Below are 18,146 nucleotides of genomic sequence, written 5' to 3'. Positions count from 1 at the left end.
AGAGCATCGCTCTGTCACCCAGGCTGGAGTGCAGTGGCCCAATCTCTGCTCACTGCAACCTCCGCCTCCTAGGTTCAAGCTATTCTCCTGCCTCAGTCTCCTGAGTAGCCTCCCAGGCGCATGCCACCACACCTGGCTAATTTTTGTATTTTTAGTAGAGATGAGGTTTCACCATGTTGGCCAGGCTGGTCTTGAACTCCTGACCTCAGGTGATCCGCCCGTGTCGGCCTCCCAAAGTGCTGGGATCACAGGCGTGAGCCACCGCACCTGGCCCCTAGGTTCTTATTTCTACTTCGTCCCTGCTAGTAGGATCTTTGTTTCTCTATCTGTACAGGGAGGGAGTGGGGCCAGATGCCCTTAGTCTGAGGGGTCTTTAGTTCTGCTGTGTGGAGTTCAGGAGAGTGTTAGGGACCAGGTCATGGGGTGGCTGGCTACAGGCAGGTGCCCTGACCCCTCCTCCAACAGCCATCAGGGGGTAGTGAGCAAAAAGTCTGGTGTGACTCTTTCCAAGTGCCCCCTTCCTCAGTTCCAGGAGTCTAGGTCAGTCCTGAGTTACTGGAGTCCCCTTAGGGCTTCTGACTTGCTGTGTGATGCAGGGGCACCCCGTGCTCCCCACAACCTCAGCTACTCCGTCTGTGAGGGGCACATATGAGATCCAGGCCTGCCCAGTGCCCTGTGTAATGATGCCTCACATTCCCACGCTGTTTCTCAGTTTGTCAAGCGCCTGCTCGTACACAGTCTCACCTTCTATACCCACTCTGGCTCCTGCTCCGTGATGCCCCATTCTGGAACTGGGACCCAGAGAACAGCCAGACCTGGACTCTAGCCTGGGGGCTCAGAGAGGCACCTCAATTTACTTCCTGGGCAGGGGACCAGATCTGGGGCAGGGGACTGCAGTGGGCAGAGCAGCGGCATGCTTTGCCAAAACTGTTTCCATTGTTTGATCTTCCATGAGACTCAAAACTTGCCAAACCATCATGTCAAGATGGTTGGAACCGTGCATTTTTGGACAGTGTATTCCTCCCTGCCCCACTCACCCCCACCAGTTTTATTTTTAGTTATTTATCTGGGGGTGAAACTGGCACATATACAACTCTTTTCCCTGCCACAATTCTCAGAGGATAGGTATCATTATTCCAGATGAGGAAACTGGGGCTCAGAGAAGGCCTGTCACTGGCTTCTGGTGACGTAGCTAGGAAATCAGAGGTCCAGGATTTGAACTCAGCTCCACAGGCCCTTTGTGCTGCTAGGTTGTGGGTCCTCCCCAGACTCCTCTCCCCGAGCCCCTCCAGCCCTCCTGGGCTCATTCTTCTGCTCTGGAGCAGATGGGGTCCTTCTTGGCTGCTTAGAGGTGTTCTGAGAAGGATATGAATCGGCTTTGTCATGTTTGAGAGGTTTTCATGAGACCCAGATCCAGAGATACTGAAATTCCTGGGAGGGGTAGCATTTGCAAGGGCAAATTAACGATGAGTAGAATGAGATGATACCCTTCTACCCACCTGCTGGCGAGGTAGCCTAGCCTAAACCTAGGACCCAGGGATGAGCCCAGGGCCTGGCTGCCTGAGCCCTCAGGTGCCACGTCACCCACCTTTACCGACCCAAGGTCCAAAAGATTCTTGGTTCTTCTGTGTTTTGATCTGAGTGATGGTTTGGTTCTTTTTTTTTTTTTTTTTTTTTTTTTTTTTGAGACAGAGTTTCGCTCTTTTTGCCCAGACTGGAGTGCAGTGGCGCGATCTCGGCTCACCGCAACCTCCGCCTCCCGGGTTCAAGCGATTCTCCTGCCTCAGCCTCCCGAGTAGCTGGGATTACAGGCATGTGCCACCACCCCGGCTAATTTTGTATTTTTAGTAGAGACGGGGTTTCTCCATGTTGGTCAGGCTGGTCTTGAACTCCCGACCTCAGGTGATCCACCTGCCTCGGCCTCCCAAAGTGCTGGGATTACAAGCATGAGCCACTGTGCCCGGCGATGGTTTAGTTCTTGCCATCTGCACCTCCCTGAGTTTTTCTCTCTCTGGCAGCTCTCTAGGGTGGGGAAGTCCTTCTATCAGTCTGCCCTCACTGCTACCTCCTGTCATCTGGCCTTGTCTTTTTTGCCCTGGACCACACACACCTGGTGGGTGTGAGAGGTTTGCTGCCCTGGTGCCTGCTATCTGCTGAGGTGTGTTTTATTGGGGCCCTAAAAAGGCAGGAGCCACCAGGCCTGTGCTGCCACCTCTTTTCCTCATGGCACATCCAAGAGGATACAGTTCACAAAGCAAAGCAGGCTTTGGCTCTACTGGGGTCCCCTTTGGGTTTTATCTGAGACCCACACTGCCTGAGTGTCCCACCCAGGCAGTGTGGGTATCAGGTAAAACTGCTGAGGCCTGGGGAGGGGCAGTGACCTGCCTAGAGTTAGAGGCAGAGGAGGTAGATAGCAGAGAGTCAGAGCCTGGGCATCCTGAGCCCAGAGCCAGCCCCCTGCCACCCACTCATTCCCAGACACTTTTCAGGAGTGTGGTTTAGAAGGGATGGGTGATTATCTGACTGTGCCTCCCACACTGCAGATGGGAGGCCTGGAGATCTAAGGTCATTCACACAGGCCTCATGAGGACCTGCAGCACATTGTCCAGGATTCACTTTGCAGGAAGCCCTTTGGGGTCACTTGCCATCATAGCTCCCCGCTCACCCCCACTCATTTTTAAAATGTGGCCTAATTTACAAACATCTCGGCGCTTTAAGCACTTCAGGAAGAAACACCTCTATTTGTGAAGCACCGTGACAAATCCTCGACTCCTCGTTTTTTTTCTTAGCACATTTAAGAAAAGCTGTTCCATCCTAGAGCTCTAGGCTGGTGAGGCTAGGAGGCACCTTAGGGTTATCCATTCTGATTCCCTTTTTCTGTAAATGGAAAACTAAGGGCCAGAGAGGAGGAGGCAGTGGGGCACAGACAGGAACGGAGGTGGGAGGAGGCTGACATCTGCATGCTGGTCGGGATGACTGTGGCAGGTTCTTGTTGGGCCCTGTTAGTTGCTCATCCAGAGGAGCTCACCACAGTCGCTGGGACAGACTGCCACACTCACCCTGGCCTGGCCTCAGAGAAGTTGAGCTACTGGACTCAGTTCACACAGAGCAGATGGAGGAAGAGCTGGCACTAGGACCCAGGGGGCTGGGGGGAGCCTCCCGGGCTGGAAGGGATGGCAGGAGCCCTGGTGCAGGTAGCTATGGAGCTCTGGCCAACTCTGCCTGGGGAAGTAAGAGAGCCCAGAGCCCTGGGCCAGATGCTCTTGAGAGCCTAGTCTAGTCCATAGGAGGTGTGCGTGTATGCGTGCATGTTTGTGTGTGTGTACACGCACGTGTGTGCATGCTGAGAAGGGGTGCTGGTGGATAAGGGCCAGAGTGTGGGGCTGGAGGGAGTCCCGGTTCAAGCTCCCAGGTACGAGTGAGACGGGGGTGGAGATGTTGCCTACGTCTGGCCAGCTTGTGAACCTTGAGCCTTGTGGGTTGGATCGACTTCCTGCTGGGTTTGCACTGCCCAGTGGGAATGGGGTTGGGTGTGTGTAGGCTTGGTGTGCCTCTAGCTTGGTGGGGGAATGCAAGCTGTGGGCATCTCTGAGCTGCTGTGGGGCTGTCATCCCTGCGAGTTAGTCTCTTGATTGTCATGGGGGTGTGTGCCCATCTTTGGATCTCTGGGGTATTGCGTGGGGGCGTCTCTGGGTTGTTCTGGGGACAGCGTGCCTGTGTGTAAATACTGTAGGTTGTTGCAGAGGTGTGTACCTGTGAGTATGGGAGGTGGTGGAGAGAAGGGGTTCACAGTCAACTTCCAGAATTCCTCTTCTTGCACCTCGTGGCCCTTCCTCGCAAAGCCCACTCTGTCTTGACCTCTCCTCACCCCGTCCCCGGTCTCCGCTGGGGACTGGCCCCTCGCGCGCCGTGTCCCCTCCCGGGGCCGGCGGGGGCCGGCGCTAGGACCCTGCGGGGCGGGGCGGGGCGGGGCTCGCAGCTCAGTCAGCTTCACCTCCGCAGCCTGGAAAATCCCGAGCCGCGGCCGCCGAGCCCCCGAGCCCCCAGCCTAGCCGGGAGGGGCGCGCGGGGCGGGGGCCCGGGGCGGGGGCCCGGGGCGGGGCCGGGCGGCGGGACCCACTGCTCTTTCCCCAGAGCCCCCGCGCGGCCCCGGGTCGCCCGGGCAGCTGCGGCGGCGGCGCTCGCACCCCAGCCCCGGCGGGCCCTGGCGGAGCGGCGGGCACAGGTGAGCAGCCTGGCCCGGAGGGCGCCCCTCCCGCCCCGCCACCCGCCCCGCGCCCGCCCGGCGTCGCTGCGAGTTAGTTAAGCAGGTTCCCCGCACCGTCCCTCCCCTCGGGTCCCGGCCGGTCCCTGGGTCCCGACGGGCGCCCGCCGGCCACCGCGTCCCAAACGCAGTCTCCACGCCGGCCCCAAAGGGTCTGGGGCGCTCCTCGAGAGGGGGCCTCCGAGGCTGTCCAGCGCCCGTCCGCCCTTCCCCGGGGCCAGCCCCTGCCTCTCTCTAGCTCCCCACCCGCGCCCCCAGCTCGCTGATTCCCGTCCCCAAACCGGTCTTGCAGGTCCCAGGAAGGTGGCGTCAGCATCTGCAACCGCGTCGACGTTGTCGGAGCCTCCGCGGAGGACCCAGGAGAACCGGACTAGGGCCAGGGCCCTGGGCCTCCCCACACTCCCTATGGAGAAGCCGGCGGCCTCCACAGAGCCCCAAGGGCCTCGGCCGGTCCTGGGCCGTGAGAGTGTCCAGGTGCCCGATGACCAAGACTTTCGCAGCTTCCGGTCAGAGTGTGAGGCCGAGGTGGGCTGGAACCTGACCTACAGCAAGGCTGGGGTGTCTGTCTGGGTGCAGGCTGTGGAGATGGATCGGACGCTGCACAAGATCAAGGTAGGGTTGCCCACTATCACTTCAGCCTCCACTGCACCCTTACTGCCTCTCTTCCGGAGTCTCCTGGTCCTCTCTCTGGGCTAGACACCTGACTATGTATCTGGGCCCAGAGAGAGTCTCCTGCCAGGGACCGGGAGGAGGCCAAGCCCCATCACACAGATGGGCCAACCGAGGCCTGGAGAGCAGGAGTGACTCAACCTGCCTCTCTCAGCTGGAACCCAGGCTTCTGCATGCCCCTGCCTGCTCCAGGGAGCTGGGCTGCTGCCAGGCCCTTCTAGGAGAGTGGTCTCCCTCAGGGACCCCTCTGCTTGGGAAGCCTCCACCTGGTTCCTGACTTGAGTTATCCAGTTGGGAGACTGGGCCCTTCTCTCCCTGATTCCTGGTTCTCTCAGCCTGAACTGGGTCTCCTTCCCTGCTTTTTGCACCCTGGGGTGCCCAGGACCTGAGTCCTTCCTGCCTGATGCCCTGCTCTTGCTCTTTCCCTTCCCTCCCTCCGTGGCTGCTCCCTCAGTCTTCTGCAGGGACTCAGGATTGTGGCTGGCAGATCCTGAAGGCAGGGCTCTGATACCCCTGCCTTGCACAGAGCCAGGCTGCAGGTGGGCTGGGGGAGGAAGGGGCCTGGGGTCAAGGGAAGCCAACATAGGGAGCAGTTGCAGACACATCAGTCGCTCACAGCCATCTCCCCTGCTCCTCCCAACCCCACATTTCTCCTCTCTTTGCCTTGCAGGGCAGGCTTGGGGTTTGGGACCTTAGGAACCCACCTCCCCCAGAGGACCAGATTGGGGGGTGGTGGTGAAGACTCTGGTTTAAGGGCCTCAATAGCTGCCCCCAATACATCTGGTGTTGCTGTGGGTGCTGCATTTCCAGGGCTCTTAGGTCTCCCTGCAGTGGGCTTTGGCAGTAGGCTGTGCCCTTCGCCTCCCTCTTCCTTGCCTTCTCCCTTCTGCTATCCTCCTGGAAATGTGGAGGAGTCCACCCTCCCCTTCTGCCTACTCTCAGACTTAGCTCAGGCATGTATCTTGGCCTCTTACCAAGGCCTGAGATGTCTGACCTTTCCCCTCTGACCCTAAGCCCTTCTGCCTCACTTTGTCTTAGTCATTTACATATACTTCTGTCCTTCCCCACAGGATTATCTGCTTCGCACTTTCTGCCTCCCCTTCTCTTCTCTGACTCTGTCTGCACCTTGGCCATCTGACTGTCTTTCCCTCTGGGTTTCCATGTGTGTCTCCCACTTTGGGATTCGCTGCCCAGGGCCAGAGGACCTTGACCTGTGTCTGAGCCTGAGGAGCAGGGAAGGGGAAGGCAGTTGGCATGTGCCCGCTGGTTGTTCCCTGAGAGCAGGGACAGGTCCTATCCTCTTTTTTTTTTTTTTTTGAGAAGCCTCACTTTGTCACCCAGGCTGAAGTGCAGTAGCAAGATCTCAGCTCACTGCAACCTCCACCTCCCAGGTTCAAGTGATTCTTCTGCCTCAGCCTCCTGAGTAGCTGGGACTGCTAGTGCACACCACCACACTCAGCTAATTTTTGTATTTGTAGTAGAGATGGGGTTTCACCATATTGGCCAGGCTGGTCTTGAACTCCTGACCTCAAGTGATCCACCCACCTCAGCCTCTCAGGTCCCGTCCTCTTTGCGTCCCCAGCATCCAACACAGTTAGAGCAGGGATATTGGTGGAAGAGAGAGGGAAGGAAAGAACGAAGGGACAAATTGAATGAAAGGTGAGAAGGGAATTCACAAGAGCCTGACTGTGACCTGGGAAAGCCTTCAGGTGGGCAGTGCACACTGGGGGAGAAGTGTAGTTTCCCTACCAAGCTGGCACTCCAGAAAGTCAGGGGAGGAGGGGTCTGAACTGAGGCCAGTACTCCCACCCTCTGTGTCAATAGGGCAGAGCTACCTCCTCCATCTGGCTTGGTTAATGAACAAACCCTGCCCAGCCCAGGCCTGGAATTGGTGGGTCTGGGGCCCAGGCTGACTGCAACAGACCATTCTTGGCCAGAACAGGCTTGTCAGGTGGCCTTCCTTGTGGGTGGCGGAGACTTGGAAAAACTGGGGTGTTATAGGCTTCTGGACAGGCATACACCCTCCTGGGCAGCCAGGACCCTACCCTCCTTTTCTTTCAGACTGAACAGATGTTGGAGGTGCTAAAGGGCCCTTAGTAATCCCTATGTCATACCCTTCCTGCCCCTGGATGCAGGTGAGGATATTGGGGCTCAGAGAGGGGCAGGGACCTGCCTAGAGTCACACAGCTGTCTCAGCAGAGCTGAGTCTGGAACCCAGATCTACAGCATCTTGGCTAGTGCTCCTTCCTTGCTTCTCCTTGCAGGCTGCCTCCCCAGCTTTGCTCCCCACAATGGAGAGAGGGTGGGGAGAGGAGGTGAGCAGAGCCCAGACCCAGGAAGGAGGCTGGGACCCTGGTTATGGGCACCCCAAGGTGCCAGCTCCCCGCTCCTCATCCTCTCAGCACAGCTAGTTGGAGCTCTGGGAGAGATGGACAGAGGCCTGTGATCTTCCCATCCCCAAGATTCCAGGACTCCCAGGTTCCATGCAGATAATCCCATTTCTGATAAATGAGAGCCCCTGCTCTGAGCCAAGCATTTCTCCCCCTCATCTAATTTGCCCTGAGGCTAGTCTGGGGCAGTAGTAGTCTTGTCTGCATGTTACAAACAAAGAAACTGAGGCTGAGCGAGGTAATGTTATTTGCCTAAGGTCATGCCACAGCTGAGGCAAGAGTGGAACCATGCCAGCCTGGCTCCAGAGCCCCTGCCCCTCTCCGCATGGGCTTGCATCTTAGTCAACACCGTGGCCTTTAACCCCATCCATAACTCTTTGAAGGCCTGGAGGACGCCGTGTTCTTATCATCTTATTCTTGTTTGATGGATGAGAAAGCCGAGGCCCACAAAGAGGAGTGGCTTGCCAAGGTCACCCAGCAGGTCTGGAGCCAGAATCCCTGGGGATGACTGGGTCACTCCAGGAGGCTGGGACTCAACTACAGGTGTTTGCTGAACTTCTGCCCCCCTTTCTCCCTCCCCTCTCCTGCCCCAGCCTGCTCTGGACCTGTCCCCAGAGCTGGGAAAGCAGCTGCCCCCTGGACATGCCCGGTGCTCCTGATCCCAGGGTGGGGGTGGGACTCCACCTAGCTATCTACCTGATTTGTTTCCTCCTCCTCATCTCCCTTCCCCTTCCCCGGGTCCAGAGGTCCCTGGCAGCCACTGTGGCTCAGGGCCCAGTAGTTGGAGCCAGGACAAAGGGAAAGGGGCTGTTGGAGGCCACCTCCACCCCTTCCCTCCCTCCTGGCCTCCAGCCTGACCGGGCCCCAGGGCTGCACTGTGCTCTGAATACTGGAGAGGAGGCAGATCCCACCTCCTGAGAGTTCAGACCCTGTCCCAGGGACAGATGCTGAACATGGATCCTGGGTACAAGGCAGGAGGCAGCTTGGAGGCTGAAGTCAGGTCTCTCAAAGCCCAGGTTAGCTTCCCCATGGCACCTGTATTGGTGTGAGAAACGGGAGACCAAGAGCTTCTGTCAGTCATTCAACCAGGGCCAGCTGGGGTCCAGTCCTGGCTGTTGCATGTGACCTTGGGCACATTCCTGCCCCTTTCTGGGCTGCTTGCCCATCTGTGCAATTGGTCCCTCTTGGCTCCAAGAGTCTCTGAACTCAGCACCCGGGCTGGGGCCCTGGGGGAGAGATTAGGAGCAGGCAGACAGCAGAGGACGTGGCCTGTGAGGCCCTGGCCTGGGTACAGACATGCTGTGTTCTCCTGAGGCCTACCGCGTGAGAGGCAGGGGAGACCTGCGTATCTCCTCAGTGGTCTTCAGACCCTGGTGAAGAGAGGACAGACAGTTCCAGGTGACCTTCCACCCACTGCACAGGCAGCCTGGGGGCAGGAATGAGGCCTGAGAGGAGCCTGGGCCCATGACAGGAGAGACCTGACCCTGGAGCAGGTGTGGGAGGGGGTGTGGCTGACAGCCTGAGGCTCTGCTGGCCGCAGGAAGCTGGGCAGTGGGGACCTGTCTCCTCTGACTTCCTGTCCTGCTGCTCCTCCCCTTCCCCTTTGGGAAAAGCTCTGGTGGCCCCTCCCAGCCCTGTCTCACTGTCCACCTACCCCACACCACAGGCCACCTGGGTTCCAGACTCCAAAGCCAGTGCTCAGCTCGTGACCCCTCAGCACCTCACCCTCTCACCTGGTGAAATGCCAGATGGCTCAGGGGTCTCCAAGGCCCTTTCCACCCTTACCAGTCTCAGGGACTCAAAAGGGTCATGGGAAGGTGGGGTCAGGGCTGTGTGTGGGACAGGTCTCCTTAATCCCATCAAGCAGATGTGGAAACTGAGGCTCAAGGCAGGTTCACTTGTGCACAGCCAAACAGCCAGACATGGCTGAAGCTAGATCAGGACCTAGGTCCTTGACTCGCCAAGGCTGAGATCTCACAACTCCCTTGGACCGGGTTATTAACGTGATTGGACTCATGGGTCTCACTGTGCTGTGTCACTGTGGGAGGGCACCTTAGAGGGGACCCAGCTGGGCAAGAGTCCAGTGCTCACTGTGTGACTTTGGGGGTCATTTCACCTTTCTGGGTCAGTCTTCTTATTGGCAGTGGCAGGGGCACGAGTTCATCTAGTTTTAGGGCCTTGGACTGGGTCAGTTCAGGCTCTAGCTTGGCTCTGCCTGCTATGGGGCACAGTTTCCCCGTACAGGAAGTTGCTGGGCAGGTGGTCTGTAGAGGCTGTCCTAACCTTAGGGGAGGCTGCCCTGCTGGAGACAGAGTGAGGATGGTGGCTGAGGTCTTGCCAGTCTGTGCCATCAGAGAGGTCCCTAGAAGGGGATCCTGAATCCGGGGTTAGGCACTGAGCTGCCTGGTTCCAGCTCCGACTTGGCATGGGGGGAACTGGAAGAAGTAGTTCCAGAGCTGTCCTCAGGGAACAGGCTCCCAGAGAGCATGACCCCAGTTAGTTAGTGTCTAGACTTTGGGTTGGAGGTGCTCAGAGAAGGGAAAGATCAGAGGTGGCTGGAGGTGTGAGGGAAGTCTTCCTGGAGGAGGTGCCTGGGTTGGGTTGAGGATGCTGGGGAAAGAGCACCAGGATCCAGAGTCCTGGCTGTGTGCCCCTGGGCAAGTTGTCTATGCCTGGGATTCAGCTGCCTTATCTGCCCTGCCTGTCTTCAGAGACTTCATTCATTCACACATTCAGCAAGCATCCATCGTTAGCCTCTTTCTGCTTGGCTCTGTGCTGGAGGTGGGGGACAGAGAGGGCAATCAGATCCAAGCCCTGCCCTCAAGGAGCCCCCAGCTGGGTGCTGAGACACACACTTGTCACAGGAGCTCTGGAAATCTAGAGAGGGCATCTAAATTAGCCTTGGGAGTCAGGGAAGGAACTGCACAGAGGAATGTTCAGGTGATCCTTTTGGAATTGGGTGGGGAATGAAGATTACAAATTTGATCACATTGGAAGCATTCCATACAGAGCAGCAGCTGTGCAAAGGCCCAGAGGCGGATCATTTGGAGAATGGGAGGTGGTTCAGTGTGGGCTCGGAACTCAGGGGGCTGGAGGTGATTAGAGAGCTAGACCGAGGCCCCATGCCTTGAGTCTTAGAGGCTCTGGGGTGCCAGGGGAGGGTCTTAGACAGGGAAGCCGGTAAGAGGGCGCTGCTGCTCTATTTGTCTGGGCAGAGGTGCGGAGGCCCACCTTAAAGCCAGGTTGTGGGGAATGGAGCAAAGGATGGAATCCAGAGAGCCTTAGGAGTGATCATGGACAGGATATGATGGTTACAGCATAACTCTTTGCGATGTGCGCACTGTGAAGTGTTGTGCAGGCTGGGATGCAGGACGGCACGGATGTACAGCCCCCTCAGTGCCTGCGCTAAGCAGGAACCCTTATGAGCCGGAGTGGAGTGGAGGGTGCCTCCAGGCTGTGTCCCTGCTGGGACTAGAGGAGCCCTCAGCCCCCAGGCTGGCTCTGTGCTCTCCACACCCAGCTCCCCAGGCTCCGGTTTTTAAACTTTAAAGAGCCCCAGCTCAGTTTCCAGCCGAGAGTCTTTAAAGTTTCAGGAGATGAGAGAAAGGGAGTCCTGGAGACAGATGGGTTTTCTTTCTTCCCCCGCATCTCCATGCCTGGCCGGGCCACCTGGAGCCAGGGCTGTGGGTGCCATGACCCCAGTGCTCTGTGGGGCTCCGGGGCCTCGGCGGGGCTGTTCCAGCTTGTTCCCGAGGAGCAGGAGACCTGGCCTGGGTGCCAGGTTGCCACTGAGGATAGATGGGAATAGAAACCTTATTTCAACCCTGACCCCTCATCTTTGCCCCTGACTGGGCAGATGGTGGTGCTCTGGCAACAGGTGGGGGAAAGCAACTCAGACCACATGTCAGGCTTGAGACAGCACCCTCCTGGTGCCTCCCTTCATCCCCTCTGGCATGCTTGGACTGGCCTTGATGCCCTGGGGTCCCTGGAGACTCAAAAACATGGGCAGCAGAGGGTCCCATGCCAATCACAGTAGATTCTTGTCACCTATCTTTGATTAAAGAGAGCCTGGGGCAGGTGGCACAGGGCAGCTGGAGCTATTCTCTGGGGCTTTAGCATAACCATTGCCTTCCTGCCCCTCAGCCTGGGCTCCCCGAAGGCAGGTACTTGCCACCTCTGATGCTTCTCTCGAATCCTATGTCCTGGGGCCAGTGAGCAATATCTGCACATATATACTGCCTCCTGCTGCCCAATAGGATATAGGGGGTGACTGCCACCTCTGCTCTCCCCTCTGGTGCCTGAGCCATTTACTCATCCTTGGGGTTTGTGTTACCACCTCCATCTGCCCCTGGCTTCCCAAGATCCCCTCCATCATCTCCTGCCCGTGCCTGCCATCTTTGGACCCTGCCAGAGTGGCTGGGGCCTGGTACTTTGCCAGGGAGGTGACGAGTCTTGAGGTAGAGGCCTGCCTGATAGCTAGAAGGATGGAGTTCCCTTGTGTGTCTCCACTTGCATACGTGCATGCATTCATTCATTGCTTCAGTATGTTTATTGAGCACATACTACGTTCCAAGGATTGTGTCATATCTAGGAATTTAGGGGCAAACCACACAGATCAGACCCTGCTGTCATGGGTTTCACATCCTGAAGGGGTGACAAGCAAGATAGAAGCAAACAACTAAATAAGATACCAGATGATGGTTGTGCATAAGGATGAGATAATGTGATAGGGATTGAGGATTCTGTTGGAGCCTTCGTGTGTGGAGCTGAATTGTGGGTGACTGTGTGTGTGATGTGGCCCTTAGTCTGGCAGACACTGAGCTCCTCAGGGGCAGGTGCTGGGTTTCCCGTCTCCCACTTCCTACCCACCTGACAGCCCTGGGACAGGGACCTGACAGGGTCAGTCAATCTGTGTTGAAGGTATGTGCGCCTGTGCCTCTGAGTGTGAGACTCTATGTGTGTTTCTGTGTCTGGTGTTACTCTGTGTGTGTGAGTCACACCCCCTCACTGCAGAAGCAGAGTTGTCTGTGATCCAATTATGTCTCCTCAGCTGTCTCCTGGCAGCTCCTGCCCCTGGCTCAGCTCTGACTGTGCTGTGGTTTCCCCTTCTGAAGCTCCCTGTCCTGCCTCCAGGGGCCCCAGGGCATCAAGGCCAGTTCAAGCATGCCAGAGGGGATAGAGGGAGGCACCAAGAGGGGTGCAGCTGCCTCAAGCCTGTCTCTGGGACTCAAGGTCTTCCCTTTGGGGTGTGTTTTCTATCTATCTCTGTTCCCCTGTCCCTTAATGGTTACTGGCAGTGTCCTTAATGTCTCTCCTGGTCACTTCGTTCCTGTGTCTTAAGGTTACTCTGTCCTTAATGTCTCTACTGGTCATGTTGTTCCTGTCCCAGCTGTTTATTCACTCAACAAACCTCTTCTCATGCCTCCCACCCATCCTGCCAGCCACCTGGAGATACCAGATCTGGGTCCTGCTCTTAAGAGACTCGAGTCCTCATGGGGAGACACATGGAGACAGTGACAGCCTTTTGTGAGCAGTGTGGGGACAGAGACATATACTGGGGCTGAGTGAGGCCAGTGACTGGCAGCATGGTGGGGGGATGGTACAGGGGCTTCTCCAGGAGGTGGTGTTTGGATGGGGCCTCGGGGACCCAGCAGGATAAGGCAACAAACTGAGAAAGTCTTGGTGAGTTGGTCAGGGAGATAGGCTCCCCCTGTGGCAGGGGTTCAGGGCTAACAGTGAGGAAGAGAAGAGCCAGAACCAGGGTGGGGAGGACATTTTGGAGTTTAGATTTTATCCTGATGGCAGAGAAAGAGAGAGAGAGAGAGAGAGAAACAGACAGACAGACAGACAACAGAAGCTTTCAGGCTGGGAAGGGCCATTATCAGCTCTGGATTTTAAAAAGCTCCCTGGCCACAGGGGACAGAGTGGCCTGGAAGTCAGGAGGCCAGAGAAGAGGATGTGGCTACAGGGATCCAAGCAAGGATGGTGAGGCCTATCTGGGCTGGTGAAGAGGAGCTTCTGGGAAGGTCGTGGCCGAGTGGAATCCAAGGGGCAGAGTTGGCTAGAGGTTGAGAGTAAGAGCATAAGGGACAAGTCCAGAACCATACCCCCTATGACAGCGCTGGGCACAGGGAGAACCATGCCCCCTATGGCAGCACCAGGCACAGGAAGAACCTTGCCCACTATGGTGATGCCAGGCACAGGGAGAACCATGCCCCCTGTGGCGGTGCCAGGCACAGGAAGAACCTTGCCCACTATGGTGATGCCAGGCACAGGGAGAACCATGCCCCCTATGGCGGTGCTGGGCACAGGGAAAACCGTGCCCACTATGGCAGCACTGGGCACAGGGAGAGCCATGCCCACTATGGCTATGGCAGTGCTGGGCACAGGGAGAACTGTGCCTGCTATGGCAGCGCTGAGCATGGGGAGGGGGAGACGTCTATGGGCTGCCCAGGGTGTGGTGCTCCAGAGGCCATTAGGGATGAAGCCTGGAACTTTACTGCAGAGCTCGGGGGGCGTCAGTCCACTGGTGGTCCGGGAAGCCCTGGGAGGCTTTTTCCCTCTTTGTCTTTGCCTGTCTTGATGTCTGGAAGTCAGCCCTGGCCTCTGTGTTGTCCCACTGGCCTCCCCTACCCCTTCCCTTTTCTTCTAGGCCCTCCACTCTCTGCCTCCCTTTCTCAGCTCTCCCTTCTCTGCCTGGCTCCCCCTCGCCCCCTAGGATAGAAGTGGAGAGGTACAGGGCAGGAAGCCAGCCTCTGCGATGTCGTTGGAGCAGGACATTCATCACTGCTGCAGAGCTGGGCCTGCTGCTCTGGAGCCTGGAGGTGGAGGTGGGGGTGGAGGTCCAGGGAGGCTGCTGGGGACTAGGGAGGGAAGGGGGAAGGAGGCAGAGCAGGGATGAGTCACTCAGCCCTGGATGGAGAGTGGCAGAGAAGGCCTAGCTCAGTCTGCTCAGGGAGCTCTGTCTAGGTGAGACATGGTAACATTTCTACTCTCCACTACAGTCTCGGGGGCTCCACTTTTGGGGAGAAGATGAGTTGGAGGTAGCTGCTGCCAGATCCCCTTCACTTCACAGGAGAGGGCCATAGGGATTGTCTGGTCATTTTGCAGGTGGGAATACTGAGTTCAAAGATGGGGAAAGAAGACCCTGCATTGGGCCCACACCACTGTGCTCTGTGTCCTTCCAACCCCCACGCCAGCTCTAGGCAAGCCAGCCCCAACATCCCCCAACTCCACACACACCCTCAAAAGCCCCAGCTCCCAGCATGGACCTGTCAGGGATTGTCCTCCTCTGGCCAGGTGCTGGCCCACCTGATTCCTTGGGTCCTACACAGAACAGAGCCTCGTTCTCGGGGAATAGTCTCAGGGATGGACTTTTGATAGTGCTGGGTTCCAACCTGGTTCCTCCACTTCACTTTTCTGAGCCACTGTTTACCAATGGGCGTAATTGTCCCTCCTCCCAGGTAGTTCAGAGGATGGAATTCAGTGAATTTATTATACCAACCTCCTAGCACAGAGCCCGGCACAGAGCCACACACCATCCACATTTGCTGAGAATGGATGAATGAATGAACAGGTCCCTAAAGGACAGTTCCATTTCCCACCTTTGTCCTTGTTCACCCGGGTTACCTTGTGGCACTGAGTTGATCTCTTTCCTTCCCCCAACCAGTCCAGGCCATTTATAGTTCTCAGGCCATCACCTCTTCCGGGAGCCCCTTCCCCCTCCCTTTCATCTGGGTGCCGTCTCTTCTCCTGGTCATCTTTTAGGGCCCAGCTTAGATACCCCTTCCTCTACCTGCATTTCTGGCTTCCCTTTGTCCCTTCCTTGAACCTAAAGAGTTGTCATTGTCAGTGCCTGCAAGCCCTGCCAGACAACGCAGTGTTCCCAGGTTAACTCAGCATCAGACGGGTAGTCTCAGGCCCCAACCAGCTGAGTCACAACTTTCAGGTCTGGGGAGCAAAGACTTGGGGTTCTGGGCAATGCTTTTAATTAGGAAGAAAAAAAAGGAAGGCTGGGTGTGGTGGCTCACGCCTGTAATCCCAACACTTTGGGAGGTTGAAGCAGGTGGATCACTTGAGACCAGGAGTTCGAGACCATTCTGGCGAACATAGTGAAGCCCCATCTCTACTAAAAATACAAAAATTAGCTGGGCGCGCTGGCACACGCCTGTAATCCCAGCTACTCAGGAGGCTGAGGTACGAGAATCCTTGAGCCTGGGAGGCAGAGGTTGCAGTGAGCCGAGATAGTGCCACTGCACTCCAGCCTGGGTGACAAAGCCAAACTCTGTCTCAAAAAAAAATAATTTTCTTAAAAAGTGATTTTTATCTCTTGTATAAACGATATTGTAGCACCAGTAATAAGAATCCAAAAAAGAAAAATAAATATAAATCACCCGGAGCCTCAGTTCCCTGAGTAGAACTTTTCCTTGGTTCCTTCTAGCTCTCATTCAAAGGTGTAGAGTTTGTTCATAGTTTAAACCATGGCACAGGTACTAGTTTGTATCCTGTTTTATTCATTTAATCTTGCTCTGTAGAAGTTTCTCATATTGACCGGGCGCGGTGGCTCATGCCTGCAATCCCAGCACTTTGGGAGGCCGAGACGAGCGGATCACGAAGTCAGGAGATCGAGACCATCCTGGCTAACACGGTGAAACCCTGTCTCTACTGAAAATACAAAAAATTAGCTGGGCGTGGTGGCGGGCGCCTGTGGTCCCAGCTACTCTGGAGGCTGAGGCAGGAGAACGGCATGAACCCGGGAGGCGGAGCTTGCAGTGAGCCAAGATTGCGCCACCGCACTCCAGCCTGGGCGATGAGCGAGACTCCGTCTCAAAAAAAAAAAAAAAAAAAGTTTCTCATATTGCTACAGAATTCTTAATTCAGGAACATTTCTGGCAACTGCTCCCCATAGGCCTGTCTGGGTTCTGAAGGTGCAGAGCTAGCTCAGTGGCCGCCCCTGCTCGGGGGAACCCTCCGCCCTCCGTGGTGTGCAGTCATCATTAGGGTGATGTGTCACTCTTACCCCGACTGGGGCTGCTGGTGGTGGTGGTATTCAGGTTGTTCTCCAGTATAATTTGCTAATTGCAGATTCAATAATATACTCATGAATATTATAACATAACATTTTTTCTTATTTTATATTTTTTTCCTGAGTATAAATTTGTAGTCCTGGGATTTTGGGAACTGAATTGAAAAATGCATTTTTGGTGGGGTGCAGTGGCTCACACCTGCAATCCCAGCACTTTGAGAGGCTGAGGTGGGAGGATCACTTAAGCCCAGAAATTTGAAACCAGCTCGGGCAACATGATGAAACCCCATCTCTACAAAAAATACAAAAATTAGGCCAGGCGCGGTGGCTCACGCCTGTAATCCCAGCACTTTGGGAGGCCGAGGCGGGCGGATCACAAGGTCAGGAGATCGAGACCACGGTGAAACCCCGTCTCTACTAAAAATACAAAAAATTAGCCGGGCGCGGTGGCGGGCGCCTGTAGTCCCAGCTACTCAGGAGGCTGAGGCAGGAGAATGGCGTAAACCCAGGAGGCGGAGCTTGCAGTGAGCCGAGATCGCGCCACTGCACTCCAGCCTGGGCGACAGAGCGAGACTCCGTCTCAAAAAACAAAACAAAACAAAACAAAATACAAAAATTAGCCAGGCGTGGTGGTGCACACCTGTAGTCCCAGCTCCTGGGACAGTGAACTGTGATCACTGCAGTGAACCAAGAAAGAAAGAAAGATAAATTTCTTTTTAAATCATTTTTATGATTTAAAAAGTATTTGCCAAATTATTTTCTAGAATAATGGAACCAATTTTTGCTGCCACTATGTAACAGTTTTACCATATCTTCATAAGCAGTGAGTACCTGATAAGCAGTGAGTATTTTATATATTTTTGGTAATTTACTGAGCATAAATTGGTACCTCAGTACAATTTTACTTTACTTTTCTTTGACTGTCAGGACTATTAAAGATCTTAAAGCAAGTCCCAGAATCTCCCCTGAACCTGTCTCTTGGTATTTCTGAAGGCTCATGCCTCCACCCCCCAGCCCTTTACCCCTTTTTAAGAGGATGATGGCAGAAGTAGTAATAGTAGTTGTCCTTGTGTTATAGAGATCTACAAGAGTTCAGGGATTTTCATGGCTGCACCTCCTTGGGAATTATACAGATGCACGGAGGGCCACGGACCAGGGCTCCGGCATTCTAAAAGTCAGAGAAGCCCACACAGGCTCAGCCTCTTTGTTGGCTTACCTGCCTATCCCTCCATTCAGGAACAGCTCCTTACTGAGCGCTTGCTATAGGCCAGGCCCCCTGCAAGGCATGGAGGATGCCAAGATGAGCAAGGGGCCACAGCATTACAGGCAAATGAATGCATGACAATGCGAGCTGAGAAGGGAGCTGCTGGGGGTCTAGGAGACAAGGAAGGGTGGCCTCCAGCCCATCCTGGAGAGTTTAGGGATAGGGCAGGCTGCCTGGACAGGGAGCAGCCGGGCTGAAGTTTGAAGACATATTGAAGACATAATAGGAAGGGAGCCAGTGAGAGAAGTCCTGGGAAAGCATTCTGGGCAGCGCTGGAGGAGGAGGTGCCTCAGCACCCCTCATGACAGCACTGAGCAGACCTCTCTCCTTCCCCTCTTCCCCTGAACCCTCAGGTCTGTGCCCTGGAACAGCTCTTGGGATTTTTTGGGGGCCAGGGGGAGTGTAAAGTGAAGGGTCTTGGGGGTCTCCATTTTGGGGACCCCAGAAACCCAGAGGCAAGGGGCAGGTGCTCCATTAGCTTGGCCTGATGCTTGCCTTGTGGGGACCTCAGGGAAGGGCACAGTGGAGGGCCCT

At 55.9% G+C, this 18,146-nt stretch overlaps 1 protein-coding gene and 1 long non-coding RNA gene across 5 annotated transcripts in view; one reads left to right on the top strand and one right to left on the bottom strand.

Annotated features, from left to right (window-relative positions):
- Positions 1–18,146, bottom strand: part of LOC126935316 (uncharacterized) — a 342,634-nt gene that overhangs the window by 49,865 nt on the left and 274,623 nt on the right. The window lies entirely within an intron of this gene.
- STARD10 (StAR related lipid transfer domain containing 10) overlaps positions 1–18,146 on the top strand; it is a 40,769-nt gene that overhangs the window by 8,648 nt on the left and 13,975 nt on the right. For 2 of the 4 annotated variants that reach the window (XM_050756262.1, XM_050756264.1), the window contains exon 3: positions 4,557–4,876. In XM_050756262.1, coding sequence (XP_050612219.1) covers positions 4,557–4,876 — 320 coding nt within the window. Of the gene's footprint in view, positions 1–2,905; positions 3,231–3,625; positions 3,644–4,556; positions 4,877–18,146 lie in introns of those variants that run through there. The other 2 variants (XM_050756263.1, XM_050756265.1) reach the window with 2 other exon arrangements.

This window comes from Macaca thibetana, chromosome 14, assembly GCF_024542745.1.
Source record: "Macaca thibetana thibetana isolate TM-01 chromosome 14, ASM2454274v1, whole genome shotgun sequence".
NCBI classification, from domain to species: domain Eukaryota; kingdom Metazoa; phylum Chordata; class Mammalia; order Primates; family Cercopithecidae; genus Macaca; species Macaca thibetana.
This window is presented reverse-complemented; position numbering and strand designations above follow the sequence as displayed.